This window comes from Athene noctua, chromosome 5, assembly GCF_965140245.1.
Source record: "Athene noctua chromosome 5, bAthNoc1.hap1.1, whole genome shotgun sequence".
NCBI classification, from domain to species: Eukaryota; Metazoa; Chordata; class Aves; order Strigiformes; family Strigidae; genus Athene; species Athene noctua.
The window spans coordinates 56,880,115-56,903,324 of record NC_134041.1 but is presented as its reverse complement, the minus strand read 5'-3'; the positions used below and the strand labels follow the sequence as shown (position 1 = coordinate 56,903,324).

Genomic DNA, 23,210 nt, shown 5'->3' with positions numbered 1-23,210 from the left:
ATACACCAGATCCCTCAGCGCTAAGTCGACCCTACCCTTAAACACCTCCAGGGGTGGGGACTCCACCACCTCCCTGGGCAGCCCATTCCAACACCTAACAACCCCTTCTGTAAAGAAATGCTTCCTAATATCCAGTCTAAACCTTCCCTGGTGCAACTTGAGGCCATTCCCTCTTGTCCTATTGCTTGTTACTTGGTTAAAGAGACTCATCCCCAGGTCTCTGCACCCTCCTTTCAGGTAGCTGTAGAGGGCGATGAGGTCTCCCCTCAGCCTCCTCTTCTCCAGACTAAACACCCCCAGTTCCCTCAGCCGCTCCCCGTACGACCTGTGCTCCAGACCCTGCACCAGCTCCGTTGCCCTTCTCTGGACACGCTCGAGTAATTCTCCGTTATATTTGGTTTTCAGGTAATTCTTTTGTTGAATCATCTTCTCCAATGTGATTTCTGAGATAATTCTGCCACTTTAGTCACAGCTCTGGCTTTCCCCATTGCATGCAGTCTTACATAGGCAGACCCATCCTGGAGGCAATGATCAGGATGTGGACTGCAGCCTTATATTGGTACCTAAGACTACTTCTGTGATCTGCTCTTCATGCAAAAAGAGTTACAAAAATACATGATGTAACACTGGATTTCACTTTTCTGAGTGGAATTCAGTTTCCCCTTCTGATGCTTCCAAAGCACCTAGGAAATCTCTGCGCAGTCCCGAGCATAGAATGTGTCCCTGCTGAATGGCTGCGCCACGGGATCAGAACAGATACCTCCTTCTCTGGTCTCCACAACTCCACTAAGCCGATAAGATGCTCATTATGCAAGCGAAGCTGTGATGAGGATATAATAACTGAGATCACACAAATCTGACAGAAGCACTGTGCCTCTCTGTCAGTAAACCCCATATGTATTTTCTTTCCATATAGATGGCCTTCTGGGCTAGGCTCTGATTAGCAAAGCTGTTACAAATCCACTTAGCTGCAGTAGACCCAGAAGAAAGAACGAATCTGGACCCTCTTTCCCAGCTGACCTTCAGCAAATCAATTCAATGAAAAGCTGATATAAAGTCATAAGCTTTGTTATAAAGCTGGACACTTACAGCCTTGTATTTCAGAAGTGGCCAGAGATTCTGACTATGTTGCTTTTCAAGACCAAAACTTGAAAGTGGGTGTTTGACTATTTCAACCAGCTCACCATCACGAGAGCTGACACACAGAACTGCTAATCGAATTTGAAATTATTGGCCCAGATTTATGAGAAAACTTGCAGAAAACATGACTGTGTGAATGTGCTGAAAAAAATACAATTAGAGATTGTCTTTTCTCCATACAAAATGTGATGCCCTAGAAAATAGTGCTTTGCACTATACACAAATGCTGCACTGTGTATTGTGCAGAAATACAAACTTTTAATCTGTTATACATTTGACTGTATCAGATCTTATTGTACTTCTTTTTATTTGAAAAGTAGATGTCTTATATTCCAAAGTCCACCTTGCAACAAAATTTCTGGCTAAAGGAGGAAAATTTGAACGGAAAAATATCTTCTAAACTGCAGAATGCTCTTCATAAAGTATCAGCTCCAAGACCCCCATGGTATTGCCCGGGAGGCACGGAGTTGTGGCGAGCAGGGCAACTCACATATGCATGTAGCAGTCTGGGTTTTGTCTATTATCTTTTATGTGTGAAAAGCATTTGGAATTCTTAAGAATTCTCGTTTGTAATAAATTCAAAATTACATCTAGAAGTGAGACCTCTAGAAGGAGAATCCCTCCTTGGGTTACTTAAATTTGTAAGCAGAATATTTGCATTAGCATAAAACGATGTATTGTATTTTGTTACTTTATTCCTGTGTTGCACTGATCTGAATAACCATTAAGACTCGTACATTTAAAGAAGGAATGTAGGTGCTAGCCTTTCCATAGGTCTGTAACTCAGTTTAAGCCACAGAAAAATTATCTTTAAATAGCCCAAGGCTGCAAAGCCAAAAAATACTCTCAGCCCATGTTTGTTTATATGCAGCAATCTCAATCAACATTTACTTTTGCCCTCGGTAAAAGGCAAACTGGCACTGTGCAAGGCCAGGTAGGCAGATCGATACCTGTCCCGAATTTTCTGCAATTGTTCTCTTTTCAACAGCAACTCAATTGCAGCTCAGAGTCACTGTAAACCCCTACAAACACGATTTTACATAACTTTTCCGGGGTTTTTCCTTTTTAGCAGCTCTGACCCGAAAGCAAAAGGACCGTTAGTCACTTCTCTCGCCAGAAGGAGAGGGCGGGGGAAGCGTTTTGGGGGTGGAAACGGCGGTTTGACGATGCCCCTGCATCTGCGGTGGCTGCGGACTGTGACACCCGGCACCGAGGGGGAGAGGCCGCGCTGGGCTGCGGTTCAAACCTGGGGCGGCCGCGGCGGCTCAGGGCAGCGCTGGTGCCGGCCCGGGGACCGCCACCGCGGCGGGGTAAAGGCGTCGGCGAGGAGCGGGAGGGCGGCGGCGAGGGGCCGGCGGGAGGCGGCGGGCCGGGCCGGGCCGGGCCGGGCCGGGCGGGAGGCAGGCGGCGGGCCCACACCATGGCGACGGGCGCTCAGGAAGTCGCGTCAGGCCCGGCGCCGCCGCGCGGGCAGGGGAGCAGCGGCCGCGGCGGAGCCCCGGTGCGGGGCCGGGCCGGCGCGGCAGGCGCAGCCGGCGCGGGAGCCGGGCCCGGGCGCGGCGGTGCTGCCCCCGGCGGCGGGGCGGGGCGGGCGGGGCGGGGCAGGGCGAGCGGCCGCCGCACGGCGGGAGGGGGCGGGACGCGCCAGCGGCGGAGCGCGGAGCTGGGGCGCGTGGGCTGCGCGGCGCCGCGGAGGAGCGGCCGGCGCGGGTGCGGAGAGTGCGCGGGACGGTGCCCGCTGAGGGGGCGGGGGGAGCCTCGGCCGGCCCTGCGGGGGGCTCCGGGGGGGCAGCGGGGGGCGCCGGGCCCTGCCGGGAACCCGGGCCGGCGTCTGCCGGCGGCGTGTGGGGGCGGCCCCGCGGCCGTTCCGCGCCCGGTACCGCGCTCAGCCGCCGCGTTTTTCTCGCCAGCAGGTCTGGTGAGCGCGCGGGCTCGCCCAGGCGCGCCGGAGCGCGGGCGAATGGCGGGTCGCGGCGGGGAAACCGCGTAAGCGCCGCGGCGGAGAGCGGTGGGTCCGCGGGGCCGGGTTCGTTCGAGGTACGTGCGGAGTTGCTGTCGCTCAGACAGACTCCTCATCCCGAATTTTTTAAAGTTCATCTGTTATGTGTGCCGGTGCAGCCAAGGTCACCTTGAGCGCAAGGATGCCTTTTGCTTTCACTGTTTAGATGTTTTTTTAAAAAAAAAAAAAAAAATTATCGGGTGGTTACATGCTGATTTGCCTCAGCACTAATTAAAAAAAAAAAAAAAAAGGCAAATTGAGCGTAAGAGCCCGCAAAGAAGAACGGATAACTTAGGTACTTAGGCAGTGTAAAGATAAGTCTGTGCGTGGATTTACTGGCTCAAACTGCAGTTTGTTTGGGGCGCTCCGTACCTGGAGGTATTGCAGGGAGGTTTGGTCTGCTTGAGGAGGGCGGTGAGAAAGACAAAATGTTGGACTGAAGTTTTAGGCCTTGCTCTTGTAAATGTTAGCGTACAGGGTGGGAACAGTCTCATTCCCGAGGGCTCGTAGCTTGGCTGTGATGCAAGTTTCTTTGCGGCGGCAGATGGAAGAAGCAGTGTTGCCACTTTACAGTTTCTCTAGATGAAAATTCAGTGGCTTCCCATAACAAAGCAGTTTAATTTGTAGTCTTTTGCAGGTATACCATACGGTGCTAAGCTGTTTTGCTATGTTCGGCCTACTTTTTTGGTTTTTTTCTTTGTCTGAGGAAGACTTACTGTGTTTACTCTGTGAACTGTAAAATTTTAAACTTTTAAATAATAGTGCGAGTTTAGACTTCTTGACTGCTTTTTAATCTCACAAGCCCATAATGTCACTGATGTCAGCAGCACGTTCAGATTTAGGTGTGCTTTTCTGTAGAGCACTCCTTCCTCCGAGGAGTTTGCAAACTGGTTTGACTGCAGCTAGATCAGATACATAAAATATACTGCGAGATAGGATTGGGAGAGGACATTAATGAAATTTTTTGTAGATAATAGGTGTCCTTGAGAAGCGCATGATGAAAGAGTGAGGTCATGGAGTGCAAGAGAATAGTAAACTTTTGAAAGTGGCTGAAATGTGTATCCTTGTGACTGAATGGTTTAAAACAGAGTGGAGAATAGTGGAAAAGCTTTAAGGGACTATATTGACCTGTGACGGCAAGAAGAGCAGGGAGAGAAAAACACGCAGGTAGCTGATGAGTGGGCTGTGTTATGGAAATTGAACGTGCTGGGTTTTTTATCATATTGAAATCATGCTGATTTCTGACTGTAATGAAACTTCTTCAGAACCTGACTTTTACTGAAGGGTGCGGAAATACCAGCTTGCTAATTTTTTGCGATACCCATCACTGAAATTACGCAGGTGGATGTGTGTTTCTGTGTACATATATGTATTTATATATATGTATGTATGTTATTATTTTTCAGCTTCTGATCTTCAGTTCAACTCCTGTGTCATGGATGAAACTGCTTTGTCCCTTGGAACAATAGATGTTTCCTATCTGTCCGCCTCAGCAGAGTGCAGTATCAGTAGATGTAAGCATTCCAGTGAAGAATGGGTAAGTAAAAATTGAGGATGTACTGGCCATATTTATTTTTTCTTCAAGTCGAAGGTGGAATTTTATTTTTTTTTTAATGATGAACCACCTCTCTCATGCATGACATGGTTTAGTTTTAATTTAACTTGAAATATGAAGAGGAACCAGCAGTTCAGTGCTGTGTCAGAGACTAAATGTCGCTAGGAAAGAAAAACCCTATCAAACCCTATTGATAGTCTTACACTCTTCTGGTGTGATGTTACTCATCATTTTATATCTCAGTAAATGTTCAGAATCCCATTCTGGAGTAGTCTGAGGTCGAACAAAGTCAAATAAATTTCTAATTTCTAAGTCAAATGGAAAGCTTGTTGCTGTTCTGAAGGATGTAGTTTGAAATGCGCAAGTGAAAAGGAGCATGAAGCTAAAGATGCGTGGTCATGTAATCTTTGGAGCTGCAGCTTCTCCTGCAATACAAGAGGCAGAGAAAATTTGGTGGATATAAATATTAAATGTCTGACCTCTGTTGGGTGAGTCTTGGGATTTGGAGGAGATAAAGGGGGCAGTGAGCAGAGAGGGCTGGGTGGAGCAAAAATTGCCACATGGGGACTGAGCTGGTACTGGTTGGTTTAGAAGCATGGATCAGGAAGAATTGGAGACGGCTTCGGGGAGGAGGGGTTTGAACTTGATACAGAAGAAGAGTTGGAGACATGGTCAGAGTTGAGGGAAAGAACAGATGTCATGGCAGCTGGTTTTCTGTCTAGCTAGATGTAAGTTACATTGGACAGCAAGCTGTGGTAACCAAGAGATCTGCGAGAGTAGGGTAAAGGCAGGTGAGACAAAAGAGATTGGAAGGAGGTTTTGTAAGAAAGTGGTGCTGAGTTCAGTCAGGGCTTGGAGGCAAGCAGAAGGAAGACAGTATTGTTGAGAAGTTGGTTAATTTTGGAGTTAGCATTACTGAAGGTGATAGAGAAGGGATTGGGCCAGGCTTAGCACCTTGATGCTTGTTTATTCCAGATGGAAGACTTAGCCTTGGAATAACTGCCAATTCATACCGCTTGCCAAATGTGATATATGCACGTTTTAGTTTTTAAGCATCTTCAGCATTGCTTTTGACTTTCTGGTTGTTTCTCACTGGGGTCACTTTCTAGCTGAGTATGTGATGATCTGTATTTATGTTTTCCAACTCTTATGCTAGTTTAAGGTATTGGTTCTCCCCTGCATCTCCTCCACTTAAATGTGCTATTTTAAACAACATTTTGTTTTGTAACTTCCCTTTTATTAAAAACTTAGAATCTATGGTTCAGAAAATGACAATCCAGTGCTTATTCTCAGGAAAGCAATAACTTGGTAGACTTTAATGGGAACAATCAATGTAGTTGTAAATATTGTGGTTAAGTATATTCTCATTATGTCCTAACATAGAGAATTGTTCTGTGAATGCAGTTACTTTGGACTTTTTGGTTCTGTAATCTTCAGAAAGATAGCGTAACATTGCAGAAGGCACAGTGGTTCCTTTTTCATATCACTTTGCATAAAACTGCTGAAAAAGAGCCTACAGAGTCAAGGGAGTTAGTATTTGTGTGCATTCAGTCTTATTGCAGTTTTACAGGGTGATGTCTGGTTAAGGCTTGAAATACATTGCTCATATTACAAGCACCTTGACATTATTGAGAGTGTAGTTTACTATTAATTTCTTTCACTTTTCTCAGCTGTCAGTTTCCTTGATGTTTCGTATTAGTTATTTATTTTAAAATTTTGTGTGTCAGCAAGTGCTGCAGTGCTTAAGATACATAAGTACAACACTGTGATTTTGCTTTAAGTTTTTTAAATCACATAATCTGGAGAGAAGATAATTAATTTTAGAAAAGTCTTGGAAAATATTGTGTTAGCTTTATGCAATTTTGGAGGGTAATTTTTTTTTTTCCTCCTCTGGCAACTCCTTTTACTCAAAGTTTTCACATACCTAGTAAAACATACATTCCTGGATGCTTACACAGTGGTTATTTGTTCTGCAGGGAGAGTGTAACTCTAGGCCCACTCTCTTCCGATCCGCCACTTTGAAATGGAAGGAGACTCTGTTGAGCAGAAAAAGGCCGTTTGTGGGACGATGTTGCTACGTATGCACTCCCCAGAGCCGGGTAAGGAGATTATGGGCTGGATTATGTTTGACAATAACGCATACTTGCAGGGTAATGAAGTTTCAGTAGTTTTCTTACTTTCAGAATTAAGGTCACAATGTTCTTGCTTCGTAAAGAAATATAGTTTTTCACCTTTGTTTATGGTTATATTTGCTGTGAAATTAATGGATGACACAGACCTATTGTGATGCATTGTCTTCCACTTTTCAGTGTGGACTTACTCCATGCACAAACCTGTCCAGCTCTTCAGAATTAGCACTAGGAAGTTGTATAGAAAAAAAATATTTGCTCTGCTACATTAATAATGGGAAATTGTTGCATATGAAAGTGTTAAGGCTTACTTTTAGGACATTTAATTCTTTATCCACAGAATAAGTAAGCAAGCAATGTGCTTCCCTTCAAAGTTGATGAGATCAATCCTGTGCTTGAGAAAACAGGTTGGTTTTCTACACCTGACTGATTCCTGGCTTCTCTGCCCAGCCTAGAAACAAGGAGTGCCAGTTAGGATAGTGGGGATATTTGTCTGCTGGGAACAGTGTCAAGGTGGTAGCTCTAGAGACGTTGTACAAGCTGATTTAAAATGTGAACTTTATTGAGCTGCATTGGACAGACCTTCTGTAAGCTGAAGATGCAAAATGCTGCTAAATGGCATGGTATAGTTTGCAACCAGTTCATCATGTAGTTTGACCCCAGGCTTTAATTGATACTGTTACACCTGCCCTGAACTCTGAATGGCTGGACTAGAGTAAAAAGCTGCGTGTTTCTTTGACCAAGGGAAAGTTAGTTTCTCTCTATTCCTGTGCCAGGATAGAAAATTGCAGCAATGACATACAAATGTGGGATAGAAGTCCAGATGTGCTGTGAAGGCTACATATGATACAGGCAACAAGACAAGCAATTAGATAATCTGAGACTGCTTCTAATAGTCACTTAAGTATTTTGACTTGTAAAAAGGTGTGTGGGAATCCTCAGCTTAGGGCTTGATACGTTTAGTAATTAGTCTGTTAGTAATTAGGCTGTTCCTCTCAAGTTGAGAATTCACTCTAAAAATAAAAATTTCTTCTGTATTTTGTCCATTTAATAAGAAACTAATTACCTACCCTCAGATCCCACTTAGGGAAGGTGTATGACCTGATTAAGCCCTTTATTGCCTTGTGCCACAAGGAGAAAATACCATCCTTGCAGCAAACGGTAACAAACTAGATCCTTTCATTAGACTCTAGATATTTCACTTTTTTGTGAGCTGCCTGTTAACTCTCCTAAGGAAAAGGGATGGATGAGTGAGACAGATTTCCTTAAGTGTGTTGGCCAAACAGACAGCTTGCCTATGCTGGGGGTGGGAAGTCTTGCTTCTCCCTCTTGTTTCCCTTCCTGCTCACCTGGGGGCTGATCAAGTTCACTAATCAAGCAGAAAACTACCTGCTTTATTTATTCATTTAGTCTGGCTGTCTTAGTTTTCTGCCTTGCCCAAATGAACTTGGCTCATTAAGGGGTGTGATGAATGCTAGAGGTGGTATAAGTTAAAGAGGTGAGGGAAAGGGGGTGGTGGGAGCTGGGCTTCTTCCTTGCAGCATCAGGGAAATGCTCTATCAGCTCACGTGCTCTCACTGAACCACATCCTCTGCCTGACACAGGATCAGGGAGGAGGTAAATAGGAAAAGCTGAAGTGTGACATTACATCTGGAGGGTGAATTTCACAGAGCGAGGTTATAACCTAGTGGTTAGAGCACTGGTGTGGACTTGGGCATTCAGTGGTACTTAAGTTTGTTGCTGATTTGTTCTTGGTCTCTCAAAAAGTCTTTTCACTTCTCTTTGCCAGAATATTTCATGAGCTTTAAGGTACATAGAAAATTACCAGTGAATATTCAGAAAAATGAATGTTACCTTGAAGTTTGCTCTTAAGAGCCTAGAGCAACAGTTTGATGATTGTAGGTACTATGCAGTTATACTTTAACATAGGGCAAAAGACTGTGTGCTCCCACTGTAGCACCTGATTTGAAAATGACATAGGACATTCATATATTTTAATTCGTGATAAATGGTATATCCTAAAATGAACAGACAACAAAGAAACAAATGAGACTCCTATCTGACTCTCATGGCAAAATTGGCAGTGAGGCTGTTCTGCAGCCACACTGTTGCTGGTAACCATCTTTCTCCTTCATTGTCCTGCCTTTGACTTCCTTGATATGTGCAGTCCCAGTGGTTTTAGCTGTAATTCACTGCTGGCATGGTACCAGTTTTATAATTAAATATTATTTGGGCAGAAAGAAACTAGCCTCTCGGTCAAGATATTTACTTGGAGTATGGAAGATTAAGGTTTACATCTTCTTGCAAAGGAATATGTATCCAAATTGGTACTACTCCCAAACTCATGCCAGAACAGTCAATAGCCAGTCATATAGAGTCTGTACCATGGATGTAGAAGGCTGGACTGAATTTGTTGTTCAGGCAGATCAGGGATGTAGAGATTTGCCACCTAACCATGGATGTACCCTGACCCTCGGGCTGCCATTACATGATGCCTGATCTGCTGGCAAACTGTGTGTCACAGGCTGAGCATCAAAAGGCTCATGATTATAGTAATACTGAATGTGGCATCATAAAGTTCTGTCTCAGGGATGAGTTCTGTATTATGACAAATCCTGGTTTATATTACATCAGAATATGATAAAATATTCTGGCTTGGAGAATTAAACCAATACAAACATTTCTGTATGCAGTAAAGCCTAGAGAATACTTTCAAAGTGTTAGAGTTGGAAATAATGACTTTCTGAATTTCATTTTAATTTTGGAACAGTTTGTGTGTACTTTATAAGCAAGTTCAGCACTTCTCTGCTTTGGCTTTTGATTCTAATAGAGGTGAAAAACCTTGCATTATCTTAAATGTTATGATGAATGTAAAGGCACAACTATTATTACGTAACAAAATAGTCCACCAATCTCTTTTTTTCTTGATTTTACAGGATAACTTCTTCAATGCTAGTATTCCTTCTTTGGGTCTACGTAATGTCATATATATCAATGAAACACATACAAGGTAATGTAGCAAATCTTTCTTTTGATTTTAAAATTCAGCATGTTCTGGTCTTACAACAGGGAAATCTCTAGGATAGTCCAGACTGAACAAATATATATTGCTGTCCTAAAATGCAGGAATTGGTGCTGACTTCAGGAAAGTAATGTACTTGCTAAACTTGACTGTGTGTATTTGGGAGCTGGGCAAAGTCCTTTGGGGTTATAGACAAGGATTGTAAGGGTGAAACCTGTTTCACAAAACCAAGAGAACGTTTAAATCCTTTCTCCTTTCGTGCAAATGGCAGCATCCATAGCATAATGCTGAGAGGAGCTGTTTTATTCTCATGCTTAAGAATGACTTCAGGCTGCATTTTAATTTACTGAGCAGATCTGGCTCACAGTTTAGGCATTGACAATTATCACTAATGACAGTTAAATCTGAACATGTCTTGCAAGACTTTGCCTCAGTGACAGAGTGCAGCTCCTGAAAGATGGTGTATATGACCTAACAATGATGATATATCTCTTGTGCTATTGGAAATATGTCTTGTGTTCTGGGGTGAAGATACTGGAAGCACACAAAAATCTTTATTCTGTTCTTTGGAAGGTTAATAATGCTTGCTGAGGTTTTTGTCAGTGATCATTAGCATAAGCAGGTCCTGCAGTATTTGTCATAGAGTCAGAGCAAACAAAGAGAGGCCAGCAGCCTGAAAGAAATGAGCCAAAGTGTCTGAGTGAAAGAAAGACAGCATTGTACTGTGCTTGAGAGGGAGGAAGCTAATGTTAGAGACTGTTCTTTCTTCCATTGGAATTAATTATGTTTTTTTAAGAGTTGAGCTTGTAGTTCAGAATACAGAAAAATAACAGAAATAGTGTTTGATTTTAACTTCTAAAAAAAATTAGTTTCAAAAGTCTAATGCTTGAATGGTTAGAGTTACTTAAATTAGAAATACAAGAGCAACAGAATATGGGTTAATGAATTATCCTGAAATAAAATGCCTTTAGCTCAGAATGTCATTAGAGTCTGAAATTTGACAGTTTTAATGAAGTTCTAAAGTCCCATGGGGTTACATAGTCACAGTTTCTTGGCCTTAGAAAGCGGGAGGGATTCTCTTTCACTGCCAGTGTACTGTACCTGTACTGAGACACTACCACAGCCTTTTTCCAAGCAGTGAATATGTCAGTTTTGTAATTCTCTGTGTTTTTTGTCTTCTATCATTGATACACGAATAGAAAACAGATTTTTGTAATTATACTGTCTTGTCTAAGCTGTAAAATTAATGTAGAAGCCTTTATATACCTTGACAGATCACTGCAATAGATGTATGCTGTTGTGATGATAATGTTCACAGTTACCAAATTGTTGTCAGAAAGAAGCACGTCCTTTAGAAAAATTAATAAGGCTCTCAAACTCTGTTGAGAAGGAGGAAAATTGAAAAGCAATTAAAACAGAGTCACCAGTCTACTTTTCTGACAGCATGAATAGCAAAATTCTTTGTCCTTCGAGACAGTCTGAATATTTGTATCACCATTACATGTCAGACTGTGCCGGTGGCTTGTGTATGTGTACTCATCTTAATTATAGTGCGAGTGGTTTTCACACTCCAGTGCTTTGGCCTTTTGCAGTGTAAAAGTTCCTTCTCGTCTTTCCTAGCTGGTTTTAACACTTGTAAATTTACTGAAATGTGGTAGGGACGTTTAACAGCTGAGATCAGTAACTCAGGTGATGACAAGGAGTGAGACCTTGGCGGCACTCCAGCGTGGAAACTAGCATGAGCTTTGCCATCCGTGGTTCGATCTGGGACACTTGCTGAAGGATCAGCAATGCATTGTACCACCAGCCATCAGGACAGGGATTTTGCATACTACTGAGTGCTTAGAAATGGCCAGAATTTAATATCTTCTTCCAACTGTTAATTCTGCCCCATCACGTCGGCTCTGCTGTTCAGAGATCCCAGCTCTGTTTGGTTTGTGGAGTGACCCACATGAGTGGTGACTTGTCCAGTCCTGGCCTGGTGAGTGAGAGCGGTGAGGAGAGGAAATAGTAATGGATATTCACTGCTGTGCACTGGATTTTAGCACTTCTTATGTCACATGCATCTTTTGTGATGCTAGGAAAACTGTTCAGAAAAGCAGCCATTACATGAAAAAATGTTAATGTGATCAGACAGTAGAGGACAGGGTTAATTCAAAAGGACAAGAGTGGCTGCTTAAGCTAAGTTGCCTTACTTAAATGCTTGAATGCTTAGAGAGATTTACTGATTATTTAGTGGTTCTACTCCTGTTAAAACTCTGTAAGGAGAAGTTACCTAGGAGGCATATAGGACTGAGTGTTTAGAAACGCTGAAAAGGAAGAAAGATTACCAAAAATTGTTTTTTAGTGTTGGTAGCTAATGCAAACATATTTTCAGAAGTGTCTGGGAGAGTTTACCCTGTGAGTACAATGCGAACAACTTTCCCAGGAGGGCTCGGTGTTTCATGAAGAAGTTGACAAACCTCTTAGCTGGGTGTTTACATTCCTCCGTGGAAAGTCACTGAATTGGAAATCATCACTGCCTCTTTTGTGCTCGCTGAGCTGAGGAGTCGGTTCCAGCAGACAGACAAAATGTATTTATGCTTGTTTGTAGCTGCTTTTCTGTCATACTACAAATGTTTTAAGGCCAGTATCACCCTGAATTGAAGTAATGCAGACCTCAGTTGTCTCAGATATTTTGTGTTACACATCAGTTATTTCACGCGTAACATTAACATATTGGCAGTTTACTAGAAGATAGAGAAGCTTTTGAGCAGCCCATCATAAAATTTTTGCTTCTTGATTGTGTTTTGAGGTGTTTTTAATGTTCTTTTTTTTGGCAGCGAAATATTTTGAGGGTCACATTGAAATACCCTTCATATTTTTGTAGGTACAGAGGATGGCTTGCAAGACGCTTTTGTTATGTCCTTTTTGTGCAAGAGAGGGATGTTCATAAGGGTATGTTTGCCAAGAATCTGACAGAAAATGTGCTGAACAACAGCAGGTAAGATGATGCAAAATAAACTATTTTTTAATTGACTGATACATTACAATATGATTTATGAATTTAGAAACAGCTGGTGTGAAAATCAGACTATTTAAAATATTAGAAGATACAGTATCTTCAGCACAGCCTTTCAGGGCTCTAGCTTGCAATTTCTGTTTGAATAGTAAAACAGGAGATTAAGAATTGTAAATCTTCAAATGAATGATGCATAGTGGGTGGACAGCAGACACAGAAAAACATACTGCTGCATGGGAACTCTTCAAACATTTGTTTACCTAATTCATGTAAATCATTACCACTAAAGTCATACTACAAGCATCAGAAATTGTCAGTGTTTCAGAAATAATAGGAAAGCAGCATTTCAGAGTACCCAGAGTTTACACCAAGAGTGTGAGGCAAAACTGAAAAAGGCTACAGGTATCAATACCCGCCCTTTATGTTGTGGAGCTTTTCTGTTTCATATACTGCATTTTAAATGGCACGTTGAGCCCCTGATTAGCTATTAGGGTATCAGTTTTCCCTAGACGCAAAGAAATTCAACCGCATGCCCACTTCTTGAGTCTACTTTTGTCAGAGGGCACACACTGCCTACATTAACATTCCTAACTCTACTGAATTTTTAATGTTTGAGTCCTGTCTGAAGATGATAGTGTTGCTTTTGAAAAGTAAAGCAGACCACGTTGTGCCACAGTTACGGTGTGTTAAATGACTTAATCTTTCTTAGATATGTTTTAAATAGGGAAAACAGCCCTTATAAAATTTACTTACACTTTGTAAAACAGAATTCAGATACTGTAGAAGTGCAAAATAGCAACTGCATAAATCTGTCTAATGAGGTATATGAAATAGCTATGGCAGGAAAAAGAAATTAACGAAGAGGAGACTTCAGCTCTTCTGTCTGCATTTTTAACCTTATTAACCACTTCTGAAAATTTACAATCACTTAATATCAGTACCTGCAAATTGTGTACATAATCTTTTATATGGTCAACTTTGAGCGCATTCATCCGTCACCCGCCTATTTAATCAGAGCTTAGAAAAAATTTAATGCATTTGGAGTATGCAGTGCATGTTCAATGTGCATGTTCTTTTATGCTTGCAAGTTTCTCCTATAGTAATATATAGCTCATTTCAAGCAGCTGTACGTGTCTTGAACTCCTCCGTTGTGGAATTGTCTCATAAGTTTTACTTCTTAATGTTAGAGTGCAGAAGGCCATTGTAGATGAAGCTTCTGAACCAAGTGCTCCAGGTAGTTTTGCTCAGACGGATCCTAAAGCCATCAACAAAGTGAAGAAAAAAGCCAGGAAGATTCTCCAGGAAATGGTAGCAAATGTGTCGCCTGCTTTAATCAGGTAAGAAAAATGACTCACCAGTATTGTCAATGGGTAGAATGACAGCCAAGCTCTATCTGTATTATACTAGCAGAGCTTGTAACACATCATTAATAAATAATTATTTTTAAAAATACCCAATTCATAAAAAATCCTCTCTAATGTTAACAAATGAAATGGTAGTTACTCTTAAGCTGCAGCGTCTTAAAACTGTGAAAGATCTTCTTTCCAGTAGCCTATTGAATATCATAACTGTAGTTGTAAATATATCAGTGTCGTATCTTAGATAAAATCTTTTACTGTGGTGTCTACCTTTATTACTAAAGATGAATTTGTCATGATCCTAGTCCCCTTCACCAACTTTTGTGATGTAACCCCTATATTTTTTTGTAACTATTGAGTTTTCCCACAAGAGCAGATAACACGCTGTCACCTAACGTGTCACCTAACTAGCTTAGTTGCTGTGATTGATCTTAGGACCTCCATTAACTTGCCCCATATGTAAAGTGGTCTCTGCCCTTCAAACAGCCTTCACTGAGGTTGACACTAACAAGTTTTGTCTTATAACTGCAGGAGCCTGAAATGTGGCTACTAACCATGGCTTAGCTGATAGGCAAAAGCTTGTTAAGCAATTGGATTTTATAGTAATTTTATTTGAATATAAAGTCATTGGATTTTATGGCTTTGCCTTTAGTCATACAGAAGCAATATAAAATGGAGACAGAAATTGATGAAGCTCTTTGAGTTGTGTTTGTTCTTCTTTCAGGTTGACTGGCTGGGTGTTACTGAAGTTGTTTAACAGCTTTTTTTGGAATATTCAGATCCACAGAGGTCAAATTGAAATGGTCAAAGCAGCAACAGAGGTAAGGGCAGATGGGAAAGAATCTAGTAAGGTAGATTTCTGATATGGTTTCTATTAATATTTACAGCACTTTCTCTTTTTAGGAGAGTTCTGTTGTCTGTATGATATCAGATTGTAGATAGAACTCACAGCTGTGAAACAGTGTTTTTAATTAACTGTGATGCTCTTTGAGTTATGTAACCTGAAATACTACGTGAACTCTGGTTTTACCTTTGTTTCAGGATCAACTTTTAACTATGAGGCTGAATGGTTATCACAGATAACCTTTATCCAGCATTACTTCTTTTTTTTGTACTGAGACAGCCAGTAATAATTTAGTCGGTCTGTTCAGGATTTTTCATTCTTACCTTAATTTGGAATAAAAATCTTGAAGAAATAAGCTTTTCCTATTTCTTACTAGCAATCTGTTCCCAGTCCTTTGTTATTTATTAAAATTGACCAGAATAACTCTTATGGTCTACCACTTCCTTTATACTCAAAGGAATTGCTTCTTTTTACAGGGTTTACCTTAGAAAATGGATTAGATAAATGAAACAAAAAACCCGTTCCTAATATTTTCTGTTATCTTTTGATTACAGTGTTTAGGAACCCCAGTATTCATAGATCCTTGCTGATATCTAATAGAAAGAAATAGCAGTACTTTGGTGACACTGATTATTGGCCACATCCCTTTAATTGTTTGATTATTGCCTCAATACTGTGAGTCTGAAGAAACTGGGAATATTAATCACTGTTAGTGCAATGCATACAACTAAAAACAACAGTCTGTGAAAATTAAGTAGTACGGTTGACTGAAATGTTCTCATCACAGCTTAATGAAAACCGGAAGTAAACAAATGAATGATGATAACTGGAAAATACCATCCGTTCTGATAATATCAATGATGGATTTTATAAAGGGAGCAATATTCCATATTTCTTACCAAATGTCTTCTCTTTTTTTTTTTTTTTTCCCTCCTCTCCCCACCATAGATGAATTTGCCTCTTATCTTCCTGCCTGTTCACAAATCCCATATTGACTACCTGCTCCTTACATTCATTCTTTTCTGCCATAACATCAAAGCACCCTACATTGCTGCAGGGAACAATCTCAACATCCCCATCTTCAGGTAATAACCTCTTCTTATTTGAAAAAGACTGAGGTGGGGAGATCTTCAGATGACCTATTGCACAATATATCTTGTGTTCAAGTGTAAAATAATCTGAGTATGCCATCATGTAGCACTTCTTTGGTTCCTGTTACATGCTTAGAGAGTATAACAAAATCCTTCTGAGAAACTGTCATAACCTAAATAGGGTAGGGAAGCATATTCCTTTCTTCTAGGAGTCTTAAAGTGGGTAGGTGACTAAGGAGAGATGAGTATGTGAAAAAGTTGTGAATGGACAGCTCTTCATGAAGTTTAATGAGCTGGCTAATGGGCAGCAACAGTACTGAGTGGGAAAGTGCTCCAATTTGTTCTCTGTGGTGACTGAAGAACCTAAAGCCTTTTAGGTAGTATTTTGCCAGTGAGACAGAATATGGGTCCAACTGATTTCTGAAAAGCCACTGGGTATTGCAGCAAATGATGAGGAAAGAAGGGGGATACCTTGACTTAGAGGGTGTTTTGCACCAGTAGGTGCTGATCTGTGATAATCCTGATAAGAAAGGCATTCAGACTCTATAAAGTATCAATTATGGTATTTATTAGGGCTAGCAGTATGAAGAAAGAGAGACTAGGATAGGCAATCTAATGTCCCTGTAGACACTGGGAGCCCCAAGTTGTGTAGTGCCCAGTGGGTCTCTGATCCATGTGCAGGATGCAATGCAGAACCTATCTGCAGAAAGGGTTGCCCCATTTTGGTCATTTGAGCTAGTGCAGGATTTTCTTATAAGAAAATAATGCTATTCATAATTTCTCTGTCAAGCAGAAAGGATGTTCTCATGAGAACTTGCTGCACTGTTAGATAAAGGCAAGGCCACGCAGGTGGTGTAATTGTTGGTGCCAAGGGGGAGCTGCCTGCAGTCTCTTCAGTTAAAATGAGCTGGCTGGGCTGATGTGCAGCCAAGGGGTATGAGCGCTACAACATGGAAACAACAGCCATGCTGCAAGTGAAGCACAGCACAGACTTGGGCCAGCTCAGGTTAGCTGATACTTACAACGACCCACGGTTAACGCCAAGATCTCAGTGTACCATAGTCTCCTGGGCAGGGTCACTGCAGCTGGCAGCTGGTCTGTCGGGGGAGTGAAATGGAGCAAGACAGTGTAGAGAAGCCTGTTTCTGAAGTTAAATAGAGTAATATTTGTGTGGTCCCATCATGTGCAAATAACATAATGCATTTTAATCTTCAAGAATTTCAGTTCCTGTTGCATGCTAAGAATTTTGTACTGGACCTGTAGTAGTTCCCTGCAAACTAAAATCAATGAGTATAATTTTTTATTATGTAGCACACTGATCCGCAAGCTAGGAGGATTTTTCATTCGTCGAAAGTTAGATCAGAGTCCCGATGGTCGTAAGGACTTCCTCTACAGAGCTTTGCTCTACGTGGTATGTGTTTCTTGTCTTTGTTTCTGTAGGTGTCATTTCGGTTGGGTGGCAAGTTGGAAAGTGAGTTCAATCAGTCCAGGGATGTTTTTTACTGCTTTGAATTTGTCTTGGGTTTTTGCTGAAAAAAAATAACATTTTTGTATGAAGTCTTGAATGGATAGAATAAGAGAATTGAATGCCCATCACCTTTGAGGATGAGCACATTTTCACCTTGTGTAATCCTTACTGAAGTGGGATTAATACTCTCTGAATTAATGCTAAGCTTAAGACTTGTTTCTCTGATTTCTTTTTTACTGGGTAATATCTACATCAATTCTGTTAACTTAATGGAAGTCTCTGTTTATGATGGGCTGATGTAATCCTTTGTGCTGTTCAGTATAATCGCTGTATTTTCATTTTGGAAGATGGGATGTACTGAGGAACCAGAAGGCAAGATGTATGCAAATTGGCTAAATCCACTGTTGCTAGAGATGCTGTTCTTGAACAAATGGCGTTATACTACTTGTATATTTATGCAAATTCAATTGCAGTTTGTTCTGGGTTTGTGTCAAGCATTAATTATTGCTTTTATTTTTTCACAAGTATTCATGCCAACTCATGATCTTCTGATGTTTTTAAAAGGAAGTGGTTGCTGACAATATATTTCAAATGTGAATTGGCCAGTATAATTAGATATTTATTTTTTCCTCTTTTCCAATCTTTTTGTATTCAGCACATAGAAGAATTGTTGAGGCAGCAGCAGTTTTTAGAAATATTCTTGGAAGGCACACGGTCTCGAAGTGGAAAGACATCTGGAGCTAGAGCAGGTCTTTTATCTGTGGTGGTGGATGCTCTCTTCTCAAATGCTACTCCTGACGTCCTAATTATACCTGTGGGAATCTCTTATGATCGCATAATTGAAGGTCACTATAACAGTGAGCAGCTGGTAAGAGCAATTGAATAACTTGTTTTGGCTTGGGGATTTTCTGTTTATGTGCAGGAAAATGTGTTACATAGTTAACGATGTGCTAGTAGTCCTCTGTCACATGTACTTGGTGTTAGCGTTGAACAGTGTAGAGCCATGAATCACAAAACCTCTCTGATAGTGAGTGCTGAGTTATGGGTGACATACTCTAAATGCAGATTCATGACATAACAATTCATATGTTCAGATAGATATCTATGGAAAACAGTAGTTCTTTTAGATTTACTTGAAGTTACCAGGTGTGTCAAAAGATTCATCCTTGCTTTGTCTGCTGTTGCATGAGTTTTAATTTCAAACATACCCTTTTAATTACAAATCGGAAAAAACCCACCGATGTTTTCCAGGGCAAGCCTAAGAAGAATGAAAGTCTTTGGAGTATAGCTAGAGGAGTCTTCAGAATGCTGCGGAAGAATTACGGGTGTGTCAGAGTAGATTTTGCACAACCGTTTTCCTTAAAAGTAAGTTTGAAAATTTGAAGATCCTTTTGAAATTTTGACATTTTGGATGTTTCAATAGTGGGACACGTTTATCTTGATTGTTCTCTTCGTGGGTTATCATCACTAGTGTTATCTGCTGAAGTCCATTCCAGTGGGACAAAAATATCACTGTTTTGCTGAATATGTGAGTCTTCAGACACATTTGTGTTAAGCTGAAATAGTCTCAGAGTTGATATAAAGAATTATGTTTGTTTTGAAACGGTGTAAGTATTCTCACTGGGGTCCTTTGTTTTAGCAAACACTCTTTAATGTGATCCTTGTACCACATGGTAATTCTTTACTTTGTAGAGACATTTGGAGTTGAAGGAAACAGAATACCGTTCTCCAGTTTAAGTAATTTAGTGGCTTATACTATTGTTGAGGTGGGGCATTTATCTCACTGGATTTTTAAAACTGCTAAGCGAATCATAGCGGTGAAAGTATCATGAATAATATATCATAAAAATCTGCATATTCTTTGAAAGTCATATTTCATTATTAGTTTACAACTATTACACTAGTTCACCAACTACTGTTGTGTGGTTTCTCGGGGAATGGGGTGGAGCAGTAGTTTCTGCCTTCACTTTTTAAATTTTCTCCATCTCTTTGCAGAATCTGCTTGTACTATACTTATTGGTGTTTCGTTAGTCTGTGTTCTGCTACAGTATGCCTTATTGTAGTGTGACTTTAACAAGATTAACTACTGCAACAACAACCTACTAGAACATTACTCAAATTAATTAGGTGTTCTTTCTGCCCTACTTCTCTCAGAAAAGCAGTAGGTTGGAGAGCTTTGGAGGGTTCAATTACCACAGCATGAAATTATTGTGACCGTCTGCACTGCATTATAATTAGCGTAGTAGGGAAAGGTATTAATTCACTTCCAAAGGAGAAGGCTTGGGCTATTCTTGGTAGGGAGTTAACAATTGTTCTTGTATCAGTATAAGGAAAAGAAGGTTATCTGCCCTCTTAATCCAGTGAAATGCTAATCACTCTATACCTTCCTAGTAACCTCTGTCAAGTCTCATTTGTATGTGTATTCCTTTTCGTACTCAAGAAGGGTAATACATGACATAAATTCTTTAAGTATGCCTTAACCAAGATTTGCAGAAGTGCAGTTAGGTCACTGCAGGTCCTTCTAAAGGCAATGAGCTTTTGGGGTTAATTTTGGTCATCCGCAGTTCTATGAGCACAGGCTTAGAAGCTGAAGAGAGTGAGCTGGCTCTGAGAGTCTTTTAAGCAGCTTTCCTGTTTCCCTGACCAGCAGGTTAAGTGGCTCTTTAGTTTCCCACATCAGTCTTTATAGCAACTGAAAGAACACAGTGTCCTGAAAACTGAATAATGTAAATGTTAACCTGTGGAGGAGAGATGTTTGGCTTTTGAGAAATGTGGGATTCAAGAATTCCAAGGGTGTTGTACCGGTACCCTTCCTGCTTCTTTCCTGCTTTAGTTTGTAGTACTGGGAGAGGTCTTGCAACTGGAATTTCTCCATAGGTAAACACTAGTGCAGAAGCTCCCTATCCTGATGTTTGAGGAAAGCAGCTGCAAGCAATAATTACAGTCTCCATGTTGGTTCTGAATGGGTATTAGAATTTGCTCTCGCTCGTGATAATGAAGGCAGTTCTCATTCATTTAATCATAGAGAAACTAGTCTCAAAGGAGTTGTTCCCAGCAGGGTGCTCATAAGGGTTATGTATTGGTTTTGTTGCTTTTTTTTTTCATGAAATATGGATTCCTTGCTGTAGGAAGTCTGCCTTTTCATGAAATAAAATCAAAAGCGAACTGTTGAAAACTTTTTATTTCTGTGACCTTATTACTGCTCTTTTAGTGTGAGCTATTTTTAATCACAGTTGCATTTTTGAATAATTGCCTATTTCATATAATAGTATTATCAGTTGAAGGCACGAATAAGGTGGAAAAAGTACAAAAAATAACTAAGTGTTCTCTTAACAGGAATACGTAAACAGCCAAAGTCAAAAACCTGTGCCTGCTCCTCTTTCTTTGGAACAAGCTTTGTTACCAGCTATACTTCCATCAAGGTAGAGATTTTTTGGGTGTTGGGGAGAGGGAGGACAGGTTGGGGGTTTTTGTTCATTTGTCCTTGTAGTGTTCTGCACTACATTCCAAGCAGTGCTTGAACTGCCCAAGGGTAATCTAATTGTCTATAGGAAAACTAAAACCTTAGACAATTATAACCGTGCAATTTATTGTGAGAGTTGCATTCTTTCTGGGGAGCTCTGTTTAAATAAGCTCAAGGAGGCTTTTTTTTTAGTGACGTTTGTTGCTTTAATTTTAAATTTTATTGAATAAGGGAAAAAATAACACGCTTAATGAAAAATGAATGATTTGAGTTTAAACCTCGCAAACACTTCATGTGGGTTTTGGTGTAATTCCAAATCAAATAGGACTTGGTGTGAATACCCCTTGCTCAGGGAGGTAACTGTCACTCAGAACTACAAAACTGCACTCAAGGGCTAGATCTGCATTTGTTACGCAGGTACACATGTTAGTTGAAGTCTTTGCTGGACTTGTATGAACCTATGTGGTCCTAGTACAGACAAAGTCATTTATCTTTAGAAAGTTGTAGGACCATACAAAAGACCATTTCTAGTTCGTAGAGAGGCTGGGCTGGAAACTACCTTTTAAGCAGATTTGTATATTGACTGAAGGGAAAAGAGGTGTGAGGTGCAAATGATGTCATGGCAAAGTCATGAATAGCCATAGGACAAAGTTGCAGTTTTTCTTTTGGTAGTCTTTGATTTTTGTTTAGTGTGAAGAAATAATGTGAAAGTTGATAGGTATTAAAATTTTTGTGATGCTTGTTACACATAACGTTTTTGGGCCCTTATCAGACCGTATAGTGGTTTTTTGCACTGTAGTTCAATTAGTGTAATACAAAATTTAAAAAAAAAAAAAAAAGTCTAGTTTATTTTACCTTTTGATCAAAATCTAAATGTCTTAATGTGATTTTTGTATTCTGTGTTCAGACCTAATGATACTGTGGATGAAGGTACAGAGGCCTCGCTGCCCAACTCCAGGGATATCACTAGTGAACCCTTCAGAAGAGAGCTGATATCCAACTTGGCTGAGCATATTTTGTTCAGTAAGTGTTATAATACTGCCATCAGCTACCTGTTTTGTTTTGCTGATTGCATGAACTAACTTGCTGTTTGGTAATGTCATACTTCCCAGTTCTGTCCGTGCAGGTGATCATTTCATCATTTCACTTCGGATGCTCTCTTGACAGATCTCTATGCTTTGCCTCCCTCCCTCCTCTTCAGAGTTGAATAAACTCTCTTTCTGATTAAGCACAAACTTTTTATTCTGTTTTGTTAATTTTTGTATTGATTGGACTAGTATACTGAGCTTGCTGTGCTCTGAAGTGTTTTTGTCGTCATATCGATACACTGATTTCTTATCACTTCATGTAAGAAGACACTGTGGTGTCTTAATGGCATTAAGATCATACTCACATGAACTCATCTAGCTGCATGGACCCAGTGTTGCCCGGTTTGTGGATTATGTGCTGTATGCTTCCGTCAGTAGATCTGTGATTTGTGGTATAAGATGCATACAAAATGGTACTTAGCCTAGTAAAGATTTAAGTTTTACTCAGCCTTCTTAGTTCAAGTTACTTTCATTTGATTAATATTATTACTATACAGGCATAATACACTTTGTATTTCATTCAGAAGGTACAGTTCTGTGCCAAGATCACTGTTTTATTTTTTTTTTTAAATAATGGATGTTCTTTCACTTGTAATGATGTTCTGAACTTCTCAGGTGCATAATGAGTTTATCTGGTTTACCCCTAGCTGCTAACAAGTCATGTGCTGTGATGTCTACCCACATTGTTGCCTGTTTGCTGCTGTACAGACACAGGCAGGTAAGGCTTCCATGCTGCTTAAATAGCAAAACATTACTTTGGCCTTGTTAATTAAAAAAAATAGTATGCATTTTACTATGGCATGATACTAATAGAAGAAAAAAGATGCATTTAAATTAAAGTGGACTTCAGGTAGTCTGAATGCTAATATTTTAGTTAGTAGTGGATGCTTCAAGATAAGCCATTATTGATGGGATGGTAATAAATACTCATGTGGAAATAGGTTTTTGTAATTCAGAATGTAGTTACACTTCTTCAAAAGAATACACAGTTTTGATTCATTGTATCAAGATTTTTTTTTTTTAGATCTTAAGTACATTCACCATTGAATATG

General features: G+C 40.4%; 1 protein-coding gene across 7 annotated transcripts in view; it reads left to right on the top strand.

Annotated features, from left to right (window-relative positions):
* The first annotated feature begins 2,749 nt into the window (after nucleotides 1-2,749).
* Nucleotides 2,750-23,210, top strand: part of GPAM (glycerol-3-phosphate acyltransferase, mitochondrial) — a 32,067-nt gene continuing 11,606 nt past the window's right edge. For 2 of the 7 annotated variants that reach the window (XM_074907733.1, XM_074907726.1), the window contains exons 1-14: nucleotides 2,940-3,177; nucleotides 4,546-4,676; nucleotides 6,671-6,793; nucleotides 9,760-9,833; nucleotides 12,715-12,828; nucleotides 14,034-14,183; nucleotides 14,929-15,025; nucleotides 15,997-16,133; nucleotides 17,451-17,550; nucleotides 18,263-18,475; nucleotides 18,859-18,972; nucleotides 20,944-21,029; nucleotides 21,978-22,093; nucleotides 22,806-22,876. In XM_074907733.1, the coding sequence (XP_074763834.1) occupies nucleotides 4,575-4,676; nucleotides 6,671-6,793; nucleotides 9,760-9,833; nucleotides 12,715-12,828; nucleotides 14,034-14,183; nucleotides 14,929-15,025; nucleotides 15,997-16,133; nucleotides 17,451-17,550; nucleotides 18,263-18,475; nucleotides 18,859-18,972; nucleotides 20,944-21,029; nucleotides 21,978-22,093; nucleotides 22,806-22,876 (1,497 nt within the window). In that variant the 5' untranslated portion in view covers nucleotides 2,940-3,177; nucleotides 4,546-4,574. Of the gene's footprint in view, nucleotides 2,851-2,939; nucleotides 3,178-3,392; nucleotides 3,777-3,910; nucleotides 4,307-4,545; nucleotides 4,677-6,670; nucleotides 6,794-9,759; nucleotides 9,834-12,714; nucleotides 12,829-14,033; nucleotides 14,184-14,928; nucleotides 15,026-15,996; nucleotides 16,134-17,450; nucleotides 17,551-18,262; nucleotides 18,476-18,858; nucleotides 18,973-20,943; nucleotides 21,030-21,977; nucleotides 22,094-22,805; nucleotides 22,877-23,210 lie in introns of those variants that run through there. The other 5 variants (XM_074907729.1, XM_074907727.1, XM_074907730.1 and 2 more) reach the window with 5 other exon arrangements.